The sequence below is a fragment of the Lissotriton vulgaris genome, chromosome 9 (genome assembly GCF_964263255.1).
Source record: "Lissotriton vulgaris chromosome 9, aLisVul1.2, whole genome shotgun sequence".
NCBI classification, from domain to species: domain Eukaryota; kingdom Metazoa; phylum Chordata; class Amphibia; order Caudata; family Salamandridae; genus Lissotriton; species Lissotriton vulgaris.
Genome location: NC_141697.1, coordinates 1,237,473,742 through 1,237,492,285, shown reverse-complemented (window position 1 = coordinate 1,237,492,285; position 18,544 = coordinate 1,237,473,742). Strand labels below are relative to the sequence as shown.

Sequence of the window (18,544 nt, the reverse complement as noted above, 5' to 3'; positions counted from 1 at the left end):
GACCACTGCCAAGCGCTCACGGAAGCATCCCTTTTGCTCACTGTGCCACCTCAGTTTGGACCCAGCCGCATGCAAACCAGTCTTGACCCTGTGCCTCATGGGAACGGTCCAGCCCGAACTGCCAGGTCAGGTCCTCCCTGGACTGGAAACAAGCATCCTAGGACCGGTTTCATGGACCATCACCTTTCGTGTCTGGAGCCAACTGAGATAAATAACCAAGCGTCGGAGTGCTTCCCCAAGAGATTGGCAGTGGTTAGATTTCTTGCAAGCAGCCTCCCACCCCCTTTTGTGTGTTTCAGATATGTATGGTATTGCGTTTACTGCGATAGTTGTTGCTGTGTATATACCAAAATAAACCGTATTAGAGTACAGATGTTGTGTTGTCTAGCACAGTACAGGGCTCTTTTATGAACTCCTGTAGTGGGTTTCTAAATATGTTAGTATTAAAACAAACTTCATGTTTCTCTCCAGACCTTGGCCGTCAGCGATCACTACCCCATCGAGGTGGAACTGAAGACGCAAACAAAGAAATAACTGGAGACCTCAACTTTGAGAACACTTTCTTTTTAAAGTAGAGTTTAGGTGCTTTTAAACGTGTAGTTTTAGGATTTTAAAAGGATTTATAGGAGTGTCCTCATGAAATGTAAGCTAATTGCATGTTCTCTTTGTGTGTGTTATGAAGTAGAAAACACATTATTTGTGGGTTGACAAAGAATTGAAATAGTATGTAAAACCCAAATCTTTTAGGGCCTCATTTATGAGAAATGACGCATCGCTGCGTGAAAGCAGCAATGCGTCACTTCTCAGTGCGCACTCCTTGCGACATTCCTGATGCGTCATATTTAATGTATGACACATCATGTCGCAAGGAGTTACAGATACGTCAGTATTTCTGATTCTGTAAGCGCAAAAGTGACGCATTGCTAGAGTGTGTTACAAAAGGGACGCAACTCCAGCAATGCGTCCTTTCACATAGGGCAAGCCCCATGTGAAAGGGCCTGCGTCAGTCTTACGCCTGCTGTGAGGCAGGTGCAAGATTTTGACGCAACGCCGTCCTAGAAGTGACGCAGTGAAATCTCATAGATTTCCCTGCATCACTTCTACAAGGCTTTTTGCGGGGGAACGCCCCCCCCCCCTGCATACATTATACCTGACACAGGTATAATGTAGCGCAGGTGTTTACAAAGTGACGCATCTGCTTAGATGCCTCACTTTGTAAATAGTGCGCAACAGGAGGCATGTTTTAAGCCGCCGATGCGTCACAAAAAGTGACGCATCAGAAGCGCAAAACTGACGCAAGGGCTCATAAATGAGGCCCTTGTTTTTTTTAAGTACAATTAGTGGAATGAACAAGCAAGCTCTCTTTCTGCATAACAGTCAGTGCCACAACCCATAGTACAAATCACATTGTTGTCTCGAGAGAAAAACCACTCCTGCCAAGTGCCTGTGGTAACAGCTTATGTGCTGCAAAACTGTAACACACTCTGGGTCAGGTGTAGAACAGCACACGTGCAGTGTTGACACACCCTCAACTAACATGGCCCCTCCACATGCTGAGCAGGGATAACCCGGAGTAAAAGAACTGCAGCCACCATTTAAAAATCTGGAAATCACCCATTGCTTTGCTTGATCTTGTAACTAGTTAATATTAAGTTTGGTGCTAACGGGGAATACAGCTAATGAATAATGCCACACAGCAGAAGACCACAGCACAAGACACACAGTGAGCTGTTTTGTACCCTAGAACAGCTCGCAACAACAGCACAGTGGAAGGCAAAGACAGTCTTTAAAGATGGATGAGCTTTTTACAGAGTGATGTAGTGGATCAGCTCTCAGCAGAGTCCACTTGCATCAGACAATGAAGGACTAATGGGAAAAAGCTTCAATTGGAGCAAATAGAAAATGTATGGATGACGTGAAAATGTATGTGGATGACAACTACCTCATTACACACAGATGCATATTATAAAAAAAATACTGTCCTGATCCTGGAATACCAACAGTTGCAAGTCAAGATTCAGAACTTCCTGAAGTGTCCTCCAAGATTGCGGTCGTCAATGAGCTGCAGTAGACCACCTGAAGACTCGCTTGGGGATCTCTTCGGCTCCGTATAAAGGAATAGTGTGTTTCTCTCACAACACTGGGACAGTTTTATCTGTACAATCATTTTAATGTATCGTGTCCACCTGACGTATCCCACGTGCAAGAGACCTGGCAGCCTTGTCGAGATACTGACCTGTTGAAACATACCTTGGTTTCCGTGTTCATCCCCCTTTGGTCTTTCCACTTTTAGCCACCCTGTTTCTGTTCCGAGGAGCAGCTCAGTGGGTTAGTCTGGCTGTGTGGGGAGTTTTGGGTATCCTTGCGGTCTCAGGTTTGAATCCGTCCAGGCCTGGGGCCTGCTGTAGGCAACTCTACTGAGGTGATGGTCTGGGAGAGTACCCTGGTGATGGGAGAGGAAGGGCTTCCCTCCGGCTCACCCGGCTCCATCTCACCTCAGCTTGTGACACCTTTGAACAGTCCACCGGTTGACTGCTTGGTGTCAGCGAGTGTGCGGTCAGGGGGGATTGTGGACTGATTATGGTGGCTTACAGAGTTCTCGTTGACTTCATGGAGCTCAGTATGAATGTCTACATCCATGGATCTCTCGCGAACCCCCAAATGTCATTTCACCTGCACACCGATAGTGGCCACACCTGGCATTAACACTAATCTGTCTCTTCCGGGGTCCAGCCACCATTGTAAAAGATCTTGACAAAGAGTGAGTAACTATGAGCCTGATTCGATCCCGGCAGACGGGTTACTCCGTCACAATGGTGGCGGCTGTGCCGTCCACCGAAAAATAAATCCCATTCTGTCCTGAGGGATTTATATTTCGGCGGACGGGATATCTATCACCGTTGTGACGGAGTAACCCGTCCGCCGAGATATAAATCAGGCCCTATGTCTTGTTACGGGTGTGTCCCAAACCTTGCTATGACTAATAGTTGTGGGACCACTGAATCATTGGAAATTGGGTTCTGTGAACATTTTCATTGCTGGTTGTATCTTTTTTGAGCCTTCTGTGCTCCACAAGAGTTCAAACATGGGCGACAGGTTCATGTTTCGCCACATGAAGCATCACGCTCTCCTTGTACCTCGCACTGGCTTCTAGAAAAAGCTAGAGTGCACCGTACGGTCCTTGGTCTCACATACACTCCTATGGGCCTTATTACGAGTTGTCTGTTACTTGATGAAGTGACCCCTTCCCCAGGGGCGGTGAGTGAAGGAGGGGAGATCTGGATTAATGCATCTACTGTGGGGGACATTATTCCATGGAAAGGTCTTAGGTTTGAATACTGGCAGGTCAACCCAGCATTTCATCCTGACCCTTATGGATTAAAGTACTCCCTAAAGTAGACCTGTTATGTTAAAATGTTTTTGCGACTGCGGTTTTAAACCTTCTACTCCTTATTAGAACACTGGAATGATGAGAGCGCCATTAAAGACAATGGATCAGCGCTGGGCTCCTAACGGCTTGTATAAGCCTGGCGCTCAAACATTCCAATGTTTGGCTTTCTGTTTCTCCCTTTTTTAATTTTGAACATTCTGCACTTAACAGGTAAAATGTTCAATACCCTTATAGCCCTTCTGCCTCAGGCTATACCGGTTGTGAAAGGCCCTCAACCTCGTTAATGGTCCTTCTCTGTGGCTCGGGCCTATAACTTGGGTTCAGGGCCTTTAACAACTGGTATAGCCCTTGGCAGTGGGTTCTAAGGATATATTCAGAATCTGACGTCCTACTGTTACCATACAAGTTCTGTTATTAACAATGCTAAATACTTATTGTCAACACGTCACAAACTGCACCACCCATGGTCCTTAAGTAGTATATGCTAATACCCACTGGTCCTTAAGCAGTATATGCTAATACCCACTGGTCCTTAAGTAATATATGATAATACTCACTGGTCCTTAAATAATATATGCTAATACCCACTGGCCTTAAGTAATATATGCTAATACCCACTGGTCCTTAAATAATATATGCTAATACTCACTGGTTCTTAAATAATATATGCTAATACCCACTGGCCTTAAGTAATATATGCTAATACCCACTGGTCCTTAAATAATATATGCTAATACCCACTGGCCTTAAGTAATATATGCTAATACCCACTGGTCCTTAAATAATATATGCTAATACCCACTGGCCTTAAGTAATATATGCTAATACCCATTGGTCCTTAAGTAATATATGCTAATACCCACTGGTCCTTAAGTCATATATGCTAATACCCACTGGTCCTTAAGTAATATATGCTAAAACCCACTGGTCCTTAAGGAATATATGCTAAAACCCACTGGTCCTTAAGGAATATATGCTGTCACACACTGGCCCTTAAGTAATATACGCTAATACCCACTGGCCCTTAAGTAATGTATGCTAATACCCACTGGTCCTTAAGTAATATATGCTAATACCCACTGGTCCTTAAATAATATATGCTAATACCCACTGGCCTTAAGTAATATATGCTAATACCCACTGGTCCTTAAGTAGTATATGCTAATACCCACTGGTCCTTAAGTAGTATATGCTAATACCCACTGGTCCTTAAGTAGTATATGCTAATACCCACTGGTCCTTAAGTCATATATGCTAATACTCACAGGTCCTTAAGTCATATATGCTAATACCCACTGGTCCTTAAGTAGTATATGCTAAAACCCACTGGTCCTTAAGGAATATATGCTAAAACCCACTGGTCCTTAAGGAATATATGCTGTCACACACTGGCCCTTAAGTAATATACGCTAATACCCACTGGCCCTTAAAAATAGATATTACTCAACTCATTTTCATGCCTTTAATTGCCCTTGGAAGGATGACTGATAAGTCAGCTCCGGCAAGACTCAAAGATGTAATCTGGAAGATGTATGTACTTCTAGTTTGCAAATTATTCTCAGGTGTGACAAATCACTTATTGTTTTTTCTAATATTAATTGTGCAATATATGAACTGTTTTTACTTAAAATCAATGTCTAAATGCTGCTGAGTTACATGGTATACACGGGTAACATTTCATATTTAATATCGCACATTGTTCCGCAATCCATTGTTTTACTTACTGAAGACTGTTCATTACACAATTTGATAAATTGTGATATTTCTATTTTAATAAATATATTTGTACTAAAACAAAGGTTTTTATTCTTTTAAAAAAGGATAATTTTCCACAATGCAGCTGCTTCAGATGAATTTTGTTGAGTACATTGAGGTACATGAAGAGAATGAATGGGTTCTCATTTATGGCCCATGAGATGAGCGGGACTCAATAAGTCTTTCCACATTCACTGCATGTGTACGGATGCTCCTGTCTGTGTTCACTGATGACATCTCAGGGGTCATGATGGATTAAAATTCTGTACTTATAAGTACATACAGTGGTGGCTCATTCACCATGGCAGACGAGCATCCCCCTCCCTTCCAGCAGTGTAAAAGAAAACTATAATAAACCACGGTTCATCATTTTATTTTGTGTCCCAGAGTACTGGGGGTTGGCCAGGGGGATAACAAGCACCAATAGGGCGTGGTATCCACTGTTATAAGTGTGCATGACAGTTTAGCCAGCTGCCTCTAGCCGGACAAATCGCCATGCGCACTTTGCATGTTAACCGCACAGGCGGTATTTCAGTCTCGGTGGAGGTCATGCTTAGGCTCCCTGTCTCTGGCTGAGCGCCAAACCACGGTGCTCAGACCAATCTCAACACTGTGCAGCATTGTGATTGTGGGGTGCTTCTGGGGCTGCTACCCTTTGTGGAGAGAGACAGACCTTGCTGCATTCTTGGACCCACGACCAGCGCTACTTTTCGCGACACCCGCTTCGCGGGTGCCGCTCATCTGCATACGCGCCGTGTCTGCCTGGTGTGAGCGGCTTCACAATCGGTGAAGATCTAACGCGCTCCCAGGTGTGGCATAGAGCGTTGGATTGCGCGTGGAGCCGACCGGAGGACTGCGAGGACCAGCAGCCCTAGCTGACTCAGCTGGTGCCTCTTCCCCCGGCGGCCACGCCCCCTGCCTCACGGAAATAAGACTGCCTGAGCCTAAACATCGAGTGGGTGCTTCTGGGGCTGCTACCCTTTCTGGAGAGAGACAGACCTTGCTGCATTCTTGGACCCACGACCAGCGCTACTTTTCGCGACACCCGCTTCGCGGGTGCCGCTCATCTGCATACGCGCCGTGTCTGCCTGGTGTGAGCGGCTTCACAATCGGTGAAGATCTAACGCGCTCCCAGGTGTGGCATAGAGCGTTGGATTGCGCGTGGAGCCGACCGGAGGACTGCGAGGACCAGCAGCCCTAGCTGACTCAGCTGGTGCCTCTTCCCCCGGCGGCCACGCCCCCTGCCTCACGGAAATAAGACTGCCTGAGCCTAAACATCGAGTGGGTGCTTCTGGGGCTGCTACCCTTTGTGGAGAGAGACAGACCTTGCTGCATTCTTGGACCCACGACCAGCGCTACTTTTCGCGACACCCGCTTCGCGGGTGCCGCTCATCTGCATACGCGCCGTGTCTGCCTGGTGTGAGCGGCTTCACAATCGGTGAAGATCTAACGCGCTCCCAGGTGTGGCATAGAGCGTTGGATTGCGCGTGGAGCCGACCGGAGGACTGCGAGGACCAGCAGCCCTAGCTGACTCAGCTGGTGCCTCTTCCCCCGGCGGCCACGCCCCCTGCCTCACGGAAATAAGACTGCCTGAGCCTAAACATCGAGTGGGTGCTTCTGGGGCTGCTACCCTTTGTGGAGAGAGACAGACCTTGCTGCATTCTTGGACCCACGACCAGCGCTACTTTTCGCGACACCCGCTTCGCGGGTGCCGCTCATCTGCATACGCGCCGTGTCTGCCTGGTGTGAGCGGCTTCACAATCGGTGAAGATCTAACGCGCTCCCAGGTGTGGCATAGAGCGTTGGATTGCGCGTGGAGCCGACCGGAGGACTGCGAGGACCAGCAGCCCTAGCTGATTCAGCTGGTGCCTCTTCCCCCGGCGGCCACGCCCCCTGCCTCACGGAAATAAGACTGCCTGAGCCTAAACATCGAGTGGGTGCTTCTGGGGCTGCTACCCTTTGTGGAGAGAGACAGACCTTGCTGCATTCTTGGACCCACGACCAGCGCTACTTTTCGCGACACCCGCTTCGCGGGTGCCGCTCATCTGCATACGCGCCGTGTCTGCCTGGTGTGAGCGGCTTCACAATCGGTGAAGATCTAACGCGCTCCCAGGTGTGGCATAGAGCGTTGGATTGCGCGTGGAGCCGACCGGAGGACTGCGAGGACCAGCAGCCCTAGCTGACTCAGCTGGTGCCTCTTCCCCCGGCGGCCACGCCCCCTGCCTCACGGAAATAAGACTGCCTGAGCCTAAACATCGAGTGGGTGCTTCTGGGGCTGCTACCCTTTGTGGAGAGAGACAGACCTTGCTGCATTCTTGGACCCACGACCAGCGCTACTTTTCGCGACACCCGCTTCGCGGGTGCCGCTCATCTGCATACGCGCCGTGTCTGCCTGGTGTGAGCGGCTTCACAATCGGTGAAGATCTAACGCGCTCCCAGGTGTGGCATAGAGCGTTGGATTGCGCGTGGAGCCGACCGGAGGACTGCGAGGACCAGCAGCCCTAGCTGACTCAGCTGGTGCCTCTTCCCCCGGCGGCCACGCCCCCTGCCTCACGGAAATAAGACTGCCTGAGCCTAAACATCGAGTGGGTGCTTCTGGGGCTGCTACCCTTTGTGGAGAGAGACAGACCTTGCTGCATTCTTGGACCCACGACCAGCGCTACTTTTCGCGAAACCCGCTTCGCGGGTGCCGCTCATCTGCATACGCGCCGTGTCTGCCTGGTGTGAGCGGCTTCACAATCGGTGAAGATCTAACGCGCTCCCAGGTGTGGCATAGAGCGTTGGATTGCGCGTGGAGCCGACCGGAGGACTGCGAGGACCAGCAGCCCTAGCTGACTCAGCTGGTGCCTCTTCCCCCGGCGGCCACGCCCCCTGCCTCACGGAAATAAGACTGCCTGAGCCTAAACATCGAGTGGGTGCTTCTGGGGCTGCTACCCTTTGTGGAGAGAGACAGACCTTGCTGCATTCTTGGACCCACGACCAGCGCTACTTTTCGCGACACCCGCTTCGCGGGTGCCGCTCATCTGCATACGCGCCGTGTCTGCCTGGTGTGAGCGGCTTCACAATCGGTGAAGATCTAACGCGCTCCCAGGTGTGGCATAGAGCGTTGGATAGCGCGTGGAGCCGACCGGAGGACTGCGAGGACCAGCAGCCCTAGCTGACTCAGCTGGTGCCTCTTCCCCCGGCGGCCACGCCCCCTGCCTCACGGAAATAAGACTGCCTGAGCCTAAACATCGAGTGGGTGCTTCTGGGGCTGCTACCCTTTGTGGAGAGAGACAGACCTTGCTGCATTCTTGGACCCACGACCAGCGCTACTTTTCGCGACACCCGCTTCGCGGGTGCCGCTCATCTGCATACGCGCCGTGTCTGCCTGGTGTGAGCGGCTTCACAATCGGTGAAGATCTAACGCGCTCCCAGGTGTGGCATAGAGCGTTGGATTGCGCGTGGAGCCGACCGGAGGACTGCGAGGACCAGCAGCCCTAGCTGACTCAGCTGGTGCCTCTTCCCCCGGCGGCCACGCCCCCTGCCTCACGGAAATAAGACTGCCTGAGCCTAAACATCGAGTGGGTGCTTCTGGGGCTGCTACCCTTTGTGGAGAGAGACAGACCTTGCTGCATTCTTGGACCCACGACCAGCGCTACTTTTCGCGACACCCGCTTCGCGGGTGCCGCTCATCTGCATACGCGCCGTGTCTGCCTGGTGTGAGCGGCTTCACAATCGGTGAAGATCTAACGCGCTCCCAGGTGTGGCATAGAGCGTTGGATTGCGCGTGGAGCCGACCGGAGGACTGCGAGGACCAGCAGCCCTAGCTGACTCAGCTTGTGCCTCTTCCCCCGGCGGCCACGCCCCCTGCCTCACGGAAATAAGACTGCCTGAGCCTAAACATCAAGTGGGTGCTTCTGGGGCTGCTACCCTTTGTGGAGAGAGACAGACCTTGCTGCATTCTTGGACCCACGACCAGCGCTACTTTTCGCGACACCCGCTTCGCGGGTGCCGCTCATCTGCATACGCGCCGTGTCTGCCTGGTGTGAGCGGCTTCACAATCGGTGAAGATCTAACGCGCTCCCAGGTGTGGCATAGAGCGTTGGATTGCGCGTGGAGCCGACCGGAGGACTGCGAGGACCAGCAGCCCTAGCTGACTCAGCTGGTGCCTCTTCCCCCGGCGGCCACGCCCCCTGCCTCACGGAAATAAGACTGCCTGAGCCTAAACATCGAGTGGGTGCTTCTGGGGCTGCTACCCTTTGTGGAGAGAGACAGACCTTGCTGCATTCTTGGACCCACGACCAGCGCTACTTTTCGCGACACCCGCTTCGCGGGTGCCGCTCATCTGCATACGCGCCGTGTCTGCCTGGTGTGAGCAGCTTCACAATCGGTGAAGATCTAACGCGCTCCCAGGTGTGGCATAGAGCGTTGGATAGCGCGTGGAGCCGACCGGAGGACTGCGAGGACCAGCAGCCCTAGCTGACTCAGCTGGTGCCTCTTCCCCCGGCGGCCACGCCCCCTGCCTCACGGAAATAAGACTGCCTGAGCCTAAACATCGAGTGGGTGCTTCTGGGGCTGCTACCCTTTGTGGAGAGAGACAGACCTTGCTGCATTCTTGGACCCACGACCAGCGCTACTTTTCGCGACACCCGCTTCGCGGGTGCCGCTCATCTGCATACGCGCCGTGTCTGCCTGGTGTGAGCGGCTTCACAATCGGTGAAGATCTAACGCGCTCCCAGGTGTGGCATAGAGCGTTGGATAGCGCGTGGAGCCGACCGGAGGACTGCGAGGACCAGCAGCCCTAGCTGACTCAGCTGGTGCCTCTTCCCCCGGCGGCCACGCCCCCTGCCTCACGGAAATAAGACTGCCTGAGCCTAAACATCGAGTGGGTGCTTCTGGGGCTGCTACCCTTTGTGGAGAGAGACAGACCTTGCTGCATTCTTGGACCCACGACCAGCGCTACTTTTCGCGAACACCCGCTTCGCGGGTGCCGCTCATCTGCATACGCGCCGTGTCTGCCTGGTGTGAGCGGCTTCACAATCGGTGAAGATCTAACGCGCTCCCAGGTGTGGCATAGAGCGTTGGATTGCGCGTGGAGCCGACCGGAGGACTGCGAGGACCAGCAGCCCTAGCTGACTCAGCTGGTGCCTCTTCCCCCGGCGGCCACGCCCCCTGCCTCACGGAAATAAGACTGCCTGAGCCTAAACATCGAGTGGGTGCTTCTGGGGCTGCTACCCTTTGTGGAGAGAGACAGACCTTGCTGCATTCTTGGACCCACGACCAGCGCTACTTTTCGCGACACCCGCTTCGCGGGTGCCGCTCATCTGCATACGCGCCGTGTCTGCCTGGTGCGAGCGGCTTCACAATCGGTGAAGATCTAACGCGCTCCCAGGTGTGGCATAGAGCGTTGGATAGCGCGTGGAGCCGACCGGAGGACTGCGAGGACCAGCAGCCCTAGCTGACTCAGTTGGTGCCTCTTCCCCCGGCGGCCACGCCCCCTGCCTCACGGAAATAAGACTGCCTGAGCCTAAACATCGAGTGGGTGCTTCTGGGGCTGCTACCCTTTGTGGAGAGAGACAGACCTTGCTGCATTCTTGGACCCACGACCAGCGCTACTTTTCGCGACACCCGCTTCGCGGGTGCCGCTCATCTGCATACGCGCCGTGTCTGCCTGGTGTGAGCGGCTTCACAATCGGTGAAGATCTAACGCGCTCCCAGGTGTGGCATAGAGCGTTGGATTGCGCGTGGAGCCGACCGGAGGACTGCGAGGACCAGCAGCCCTAGCTGACTCAGCTGGTGCCTCTTCCCCCGGCGGCCACGCCCCCTGCCTCACGGAAATAAGACTGCCTGAGCCTAAACATCGAGTGGGTGCTTCTGGGGCTGCTACCCTTTGTGGAGAGAGACAGACCTTGCTGCATTCTTGGACCCACGACCAGCGCTACTTTTCGCGACACCCGCTTCGCGGGTGCCGCTCATCTGCATACGCGCCGTGTCTGCCTGGTGTGAGCGGCTTCACAATCGGTGAAGATCTAACGCGCTCCCAGGTGTGGCATAGAGCGTTGGATTGCGCGTGGAGCCGACCGGAGGACTGCGAGGACCAGCAGCCCTAGCTGACTCAGCTGGTGCCTCTTCCCCCGGCGGCCACGCCCCCTGCCTCACGGAAATAAGACTGCCTGAGCCTAAACATCAAGTGGGTGCTTCTGGGGCTGCTACCCTTTGTGGAGAGAGACAGACCTTGCTGCATTCTTGGACCCACGACCAGCGCTACTTTTCGCGACACCCGCTTCGCGGGTGCCGCTCATCTGCATACGCGCCGTGTCTGCCTGGTGTGAGCGGCTTCACAATCGGTGAAGATCTAACGCGCTCCCAGGTGTGGCATAGAGCGTTGGATAGCGCGTGGAGCCGACCGGAGGACTGCGAGGACCAGCAGCCCTAGCTGACTCAGCTGGTGCCTCTTCCCCCGGCGGCCACGCCCCCTGCCTCACGGAAATAAGACTGCCTGAGCCTAAACATCGAGTGGGTGCTTCTGGGGCTGCTACCCTTTGTGGAGAGAGACAGACCTTGCTGCATTCTTGGACCCACGACCAGCGCTACTTTTCGGCGGCCACGCCCCCTGCCTTGGTACATTTAATCCTCCCCAGCTTAACCGCGACGCGGGACGCGCGCGGGGCGGAGCACGGGGCGAAGACCGGGCAAAGAGCGGGCCGTTTGAGGCCGTTCGAGTACGGGAGAGTCCGGTCCGGGCCCCCCCTCTTCGCCTGCCCCACCAAGACCACTGACACCCGGAACAATGTGCACACGGGAAACAAGGAGTAAAACATCTTCCCTTGCTGCAGCTGGAGCGGTCAAAGGCCCAATCGACACTTACTTTGCCAAGGCTGGCTCACTCCTGATTGAGGAGATCCAAGTCCTGGAGCGAAGAATTTCACAAGAAATTGATTGGGTAAGGAGATCGTCTATGGGACCGATGGCACTAGCCAGAACGCCTGAGAATAGTTCGGGTAGGCCTATCTTGCATAGTTCCGATCAGACATCATTTCACCCTACGGACACACTAACAAACAGCCCAGAAATCACTATTGACGTTCCAAGCGATCTAGAGGACATGAGCCTAATGGTGCTACCCAATACGCAAAACACCCAACCTATACCACCACAGAATACTGAGGTAGCTCCAACCGTAGAATCCAATAGCGATAACAATAAGGGAGCCAGAGAGGGAGCGATTCCAAAGAAAAAGCAAGGGCCACAAAACCAAGAAGAACCTAGGTCCAAAACCCCCAAAACAAAACAAACTAGAGGTAAGGGGAGGAAATTAAATGCCCTTGCCGCAATGGGGGTCAGATCAGGAACCCCATCCACTCCCAGACCACCCAAATCAACCCCACCCTTACAACCTACTGACAATCCCCCATTAGACACCTCCTCGGATGACATCACTCTGGAGGACATAGGTTCACTGCTCAGGTCTCTATTAAGCCCACTAGAGGCAAGACTGATTAAGATCGAAGCAAGATTAGTGAGCATCGAAAAGGCAACGGTGCAACTCGCTGATGCTAGGAAAACCGACAGCAATATCACTAAGACATTAAAGGAGGGTACAGGCTCTAATTCTGCTAAAAACAACAACCTGCAGGCTGTACCAAACTCCAAACCATCAGATCCAAAACTTAGATCTACACAACCTGCAAAAAACAATGCATCAAAACCTACTGTTACACTTACAGTCCCGACACCCTCACAGCAACCTAATACTACTACTCCCAAACCGGCCTCTTCATCAAAACCAAACCCAACTCCTCTGACTAAAACTAAGGACAATCCCCCACTTGAGGGAGAGAAGCCACACTACAAACGAAAACTACAGTTTGTAAACCTCCCACCAGAAGCAGCCCCCTACACTGTAGTTTTGGCTGGGGTACCAGAACTTGACCCCCCCACATTTGAATCATATACCTCACTCAAGAATAAAGTAATAAACTGGCTCTCGGTCAATAGACCACTACCGAGAGGTACTGCGAGTGATATATCCACGACAAAGAGAGTAGCATGGGTGGGGCATACTAGGAAGTCCATCAGAGGAGATTGCATTTTGGTCTCTTTTAGAGACCCCAACACAGCTGCATATATTTGCTCCTGTGTTACTGATGAGGACTTCGGTAATACCATCCAAACACTTCCCCTCTCATTTTTCTACCCCTCCAATCTTTACGACTCTGAGGATCACAGGTGGGGGCACCACCAAGATTTATTAGAGGGTTGGGAAACTTGTCACAGAGACATTAACACTTATCCTCCATATAGGGGGAGACCAACTGAGTATATCTCTGGTTACGGGGATGAGGCGGGGTGGGAAACCGTCACCAGGAGGAGGAGAGGGGGAGGTGGTCATAGGAGGGAAATACCTGGACCATATAGAACGCACTACCCTGCCTATCTACCAACACAGAATCGATACAGCAACTTAGACATGGTAGATTGACAGACGGCTGGAGAGGGGAACGTTGCTTCTGCAACCTACCCAACTACCACTAACACACCTGCAGTTTCTATATGTGATATAAATTCACATACACTGGCGGGTACATTAATAACAAGTTTAGATGAATCGACCCAGACGCCAGCCATGATGAACCCTCCCTCACCCATTGCCACTAGTCCATTGGACATCACACATCCATCCTCAACTTATAGGGCCCACCAAGAGCCCACTGATATTGCTGCGAGTCCGCCGCACGCCCAAACACCACATATAACAGCAATTTCGTGGAATGTAGCAGGGCTCTCTAGTAAATTAGATTGTCTAGAATGGGCCTCCTACATTAGATCCAAGAACTTAATACTCCTGCAAGAAACTTGGGCGCGAGAAACAATAGACATAACTGGCTTTGCTTCCTTCTCCAAAATAGCCAAGTGGGGGGGAAAGGGGAGACCATCTGGGGGATTAATGATAGGGGTAGCAACGGATCTAGGTTGCCAAGCCTCTGATATAGAGACCGCTTCCGACGATCTGTTGGCTGTCCTACTAGAATGGCCGGACTCAACAAAGCTATTAATCATCAATATCTACTCTAGGCCGACCCAAATGCATAAAGAGTCGCCTACCATAGAAGAGTTAGCTAGATTCCTAGAGGGCGTTCCGGGCGATCTCGCCTGTCTGGTCGGGGGCGATTTTAATTCCCACTATGAACCCCTGCCCGGACTACGCGACGGCCCTTCCCTAGATGAAGACTCCTGCTGGCTTATACCTGAGACGGCGGCACCACCGCCAAGGGCCTGGACTCCCCTAGCCCTACAAATAAACGCCCTTACCCTTAATTTCGGTCTTAGGGCATGTAATGGCCGTTGTAGCTCGGATATACCCAGTAACCCGACCTACAACAAACCTGGTTGTGAATCTAGACTTGACTACATCATGGTCAAAACCTCCATGTGGCCAGCAATAGTTGACTTTAAAGTGTGCCCAAGAAACGATAGTGATCATAACTCCCTGGAACTGACTTACTCCCTTCCCGGTAGTAAGGACACATCACAGGGATCTGCGATTGATAAGTCGGGTCTCCTACTTGAAACTAACCGTAGGAAAGTGAAGTGGGAGAAGCTGGTTAGCAGCATAGACAAACTACCCCGCCTCTATGAAAGGCTAGTTCCCTTACTAGAGAGTGCCTTTGATCTGGGCATTAAAAACCCTGACGAAGACACCAGAAGGGAACTAGCAATAATTCATAAAAATATCACAGATTCCCTCGAACAAGACCTGTTTACAACTTCTATGAAAAGGAAGGGCTATAAGCCAAAGACCTCTTGGTATAATGCTACATGTAGGAAGGCTAAGGCCCATCTGCTATCTGCTATAAAGGGACGCCTTAGCAGGGAAGTAATTCGCGAGAGAAGAAATAAGTACAAGTCCCTCCTAGTGAATGCTAGGGCGGAATGGGACTACGACTATTGGGAGAATCTCGTGAAGGCATTATCAACCAGAGACTCACGCAAATTTTGGCGTGTAGTAGTGAATGGTACGGGTGAGTTATCATCGGCAATAGAACCCAACATAGCCGCCTCGGTGTGGCAGGCCCACTTTGAAGCACTATATGCTGAGAGAGGTCAGGATTCTTGCACTGTGAGTCTTCTGCCCGCACCCACTCCTTTGGGGGCCGCATTTACTGAAAAAGAGGTAAGGGAGGCCATTAAAGGTCTAGCTGCTGGAAAAGCCCCGGGATTGGACGGGGTCCCGGGGGACCTGTTCAAACAGGAACCAGGGATCTGGGCACCATACCTCACACTAATATTTAATGCCATCCAGGAGGGAATGACTGTGCCCGATACTTGGACGGGAGCAGAGGTAGTCCCAATCTATAAAAAGGGATCCCCCCTGCTCCCGTCCAACTATCGACCTATCAGTCTGATAGATATTTCCCAAAAACTTTTTGGCAGACTGATCTTAAATCGTCTGCAAGCGTGGATCCAAGAAATGGATATCCTGTCCCCATACCAGGCAGGATTCCGGGAGGGTGTATCCACCACAGGCCAAATATTTAGGTTACAACTGCTCTATTGGAGAACAGCGATAATCGAAGGCGGTAGTCTCTATACCATCTTTGTAGACCTACGTGCCGCCTTCGATTTGGTCCCTAGAGCTAGGCTGTGGAATGTCATGAAAGAACTCAATGTCCCTGCCGATATTCTGGCAATCCTGATAAGACTCCATACTAATAACTACGCCCGCGTTAGGTGTGGCAAAGGTGGAAAACTATCTGAGCGGTTCCCCGTTCGCAGAGGTGTAAGACAGGGCTGTGTACTCGCACCCACCCTGTTTTGCATCTTCGTGAACGGGGTAATTGCCCACCTTAACAGGATTGCCAACTCGGACGCCCCCAAGCTGACTGGCAACAGGGTGCCTGCAATTATGTTTGCAGACGACACCCTGTTGCTGTCTAAATCCCCCATGGGGATTCAGCGCATTCTGGACGGCTTCCTTAACTTCTGCTCCGACCGGGGACTGGAAGTCAATCCCCAAAAAACAAAATTCATGATTTTAAATCCCAACTCCCGAAATAGAACCCCTCCCAAGCTAGGCATGGTTCAATTAGAACGGGTGCATAATATCGAATACCTGGGGATCACTATAAATGAACACTTAACTTGGTCGACCCACCAGGCCAAAGTGACCATCAAACTGGCACAGTTGGCGGGTGGCACTCTGCGTCTGGCAAACAAATCTAGCTATCGACCACTCACCCCAGTTATTCACATATACAAAACACAAGCTAGGGCAGGGGTCACTTACGGGGGAGAGTTGTGGGGATACACTCAGTACCCCAAGTTACAGACCACGGAGAACAAGTTTTTGAGACAGGTAGCTGCCCTCCCCCAGAGCACCCCACTACTACCACTCAGGTTGGATTTGGGAATCAGATCCATTACAGAGGAGCTAGGACTAAAACCCCTAAAATTCTGGAGGCGTTTGTGGTCTAGCCCAGATCTCGCAAGCTACAGAGAAGAACTACAAGAATTCCTGGAACTACGAAGCACAAAGAGGATTCCTTGGTTGACTTACGTCAAGGGAAGGTGCGAGGAAATGGGATTCCCGGAACTATGGACAGATCCTCTTAATTCCTGCACCAAGATCCCAAAAAAGGCACTCGCGAATACCTACTACGCCATGATGCTCACCAGAGCCTCTAATGACACTCGTGAGGGGTCTCTGACAAATTTGTTCTTGAAAATAAAAGATACTTATTCCGTTGAAAAAACTCTAGATGAGATTTCCCCTGCATTAACCAGGAAACTTTTTCTACAATGGCGTTATGGATGCCTTCCCCTAGCTTCGTTTACAGCATCTTGGTCAGCCTGCTCCACCACATCAATTTGCCCAATGTGTGCACACCCGAAGGAGGACGACATGCATGTGGTCCTTTTCTGCAAGGGCTACGAGCGGAGCAGGAAATATTGGCTTGTTCCGATGCTCAGGAACTTGGGTTTTAGATCTCACCAAACCGCTTATAGAGTCCTAAAATCTGATCTCTCCCCTCCTATCGTCTTTGCACTGTCAAAATTTTTAACTTCTCTGTGGTTCACCCGCAGCCGAATGATGAAAAGTCTGGTATAAATGGACATGACCAGCGGCTGTCCACAAATGTCTTATTTACATTTTAACTACTTCTTATAAATTTGGATCACACTATGTTTAATAAGTTTTTAAATGTATGTATTGTTCTGCATCTTTTATGATCTGTGATCGAAATAAAGATTAATGAAATGAAATGATTGGCTTAGGGGAGCCCGGGTACTTTCTGTTTCCGGCTGGAGCAGAACAACGAAAAGAAATGTGACAGCGGTGGCAAGGAGATACGTTGAATTTTCTTTTTTGGGGGGTTCATGTTGTACCTAATCCTGACGCACAACTCTAATGCGGACAGTGTTAATAGTGCCTCCTTCATGCCTGCACCATTCGATGATCTCTCTGAACCTACAATGCCTGTTACACTCCGTACAAAGCAGCCTACACCACAACGAAAAGCCTCTGCCTGAATATTTCTGACCCAGAAACCGTGCATCATCTTGATATTACGCCTCCCCCACACCCTACTCGTCACAGCCGCTCCTTTCAGAACCAGAAAAACACCAAGATCAAATGTGCAACATATGGCTGAACTGGAGCTTTGGTGAGGTTGACCCACCACCCTAGTCTGGAGCAGCACAGCGAAAACCATGGACAAACAAGGATAAGATGCCCTGCAAGGGCAACAAGAGGAACCACCACATTCCATGAAAAAAGAACAGTTTCTACCTTGCCACATCTTAGTAGGAAGATTCTTAACATTTAGCAGGAGATGGCAAATCCAGAAGCTTTGAAGAACACCCTTTTATAGCACAAATATTTCCTGCTGCTCTGCAAACAAACGTTTACCAAGAACTGTGAACGTTGAAGCATCACTGCATCCTCCAGTGCGCCCACGTGTGACTCGGTGTTCCTTCACCCCCTGCTTCAAGTCGCTACAGGAGACGCATGATGCAAGTATAAGAAACAAGCGTCTAACCTTCCAGCTGAACCCGGCACAGCGGCGAGTGTGACACCATTCTCTGGAGGCATCTCACAGCCCTGTTCACATCCTCCTTCTTCCTGCACAGTCGTGCTGGCCTCTTTGAAACATGCCACCATCATGGCTCTGCTAGAGACACCATCCACCAACCCCCGGCGAAGTCGACTCCCAACTCTGAAAGGATCATGCAGATGGAGCTTCCAAGACGGCCACAAGAATACATCAAATCGAATCGAAATATAATTAAAAGTAAACTTAATTTAATACATGCACAATCGCTCCGTTTGAGTCTCCTGGCACAAGTAGAGAGGAAAAGCTTACAAAGTTAGACAAAACAGGTCTGTTTTCAAGAGATGTTGAAATCTCAAAAGAT

The 18,544-nt window shown here is 51.1% G+C and overlaps 1 protein-coding gene across 1 annotated transcript in view; it reads left to right on the top strand.

Annotated features, from left to right (window-relative positions):
• The window catches only part of LOC147693154 (deoxyribonuclease gamma-like), a 68,415-nt gene extending 63,226 nt beyond the window's left edge, over positions 1-5,189 (top strand). Inside the window, exon 8 of the mRNA XM_086939397.1 lies at positions 472-5,189. Coding sequence (XP_086795523.1) covers positions 472-534 — 63 coding nt within the window. The 3' untranslated portion in view covers positions 535-5,189. The remainder of the gene's footprint in view (positions 1-471) is intronic.
• The last annotated feature ends 13,355 nt before the right edge of the window (positions 5,190-18,544 follow it).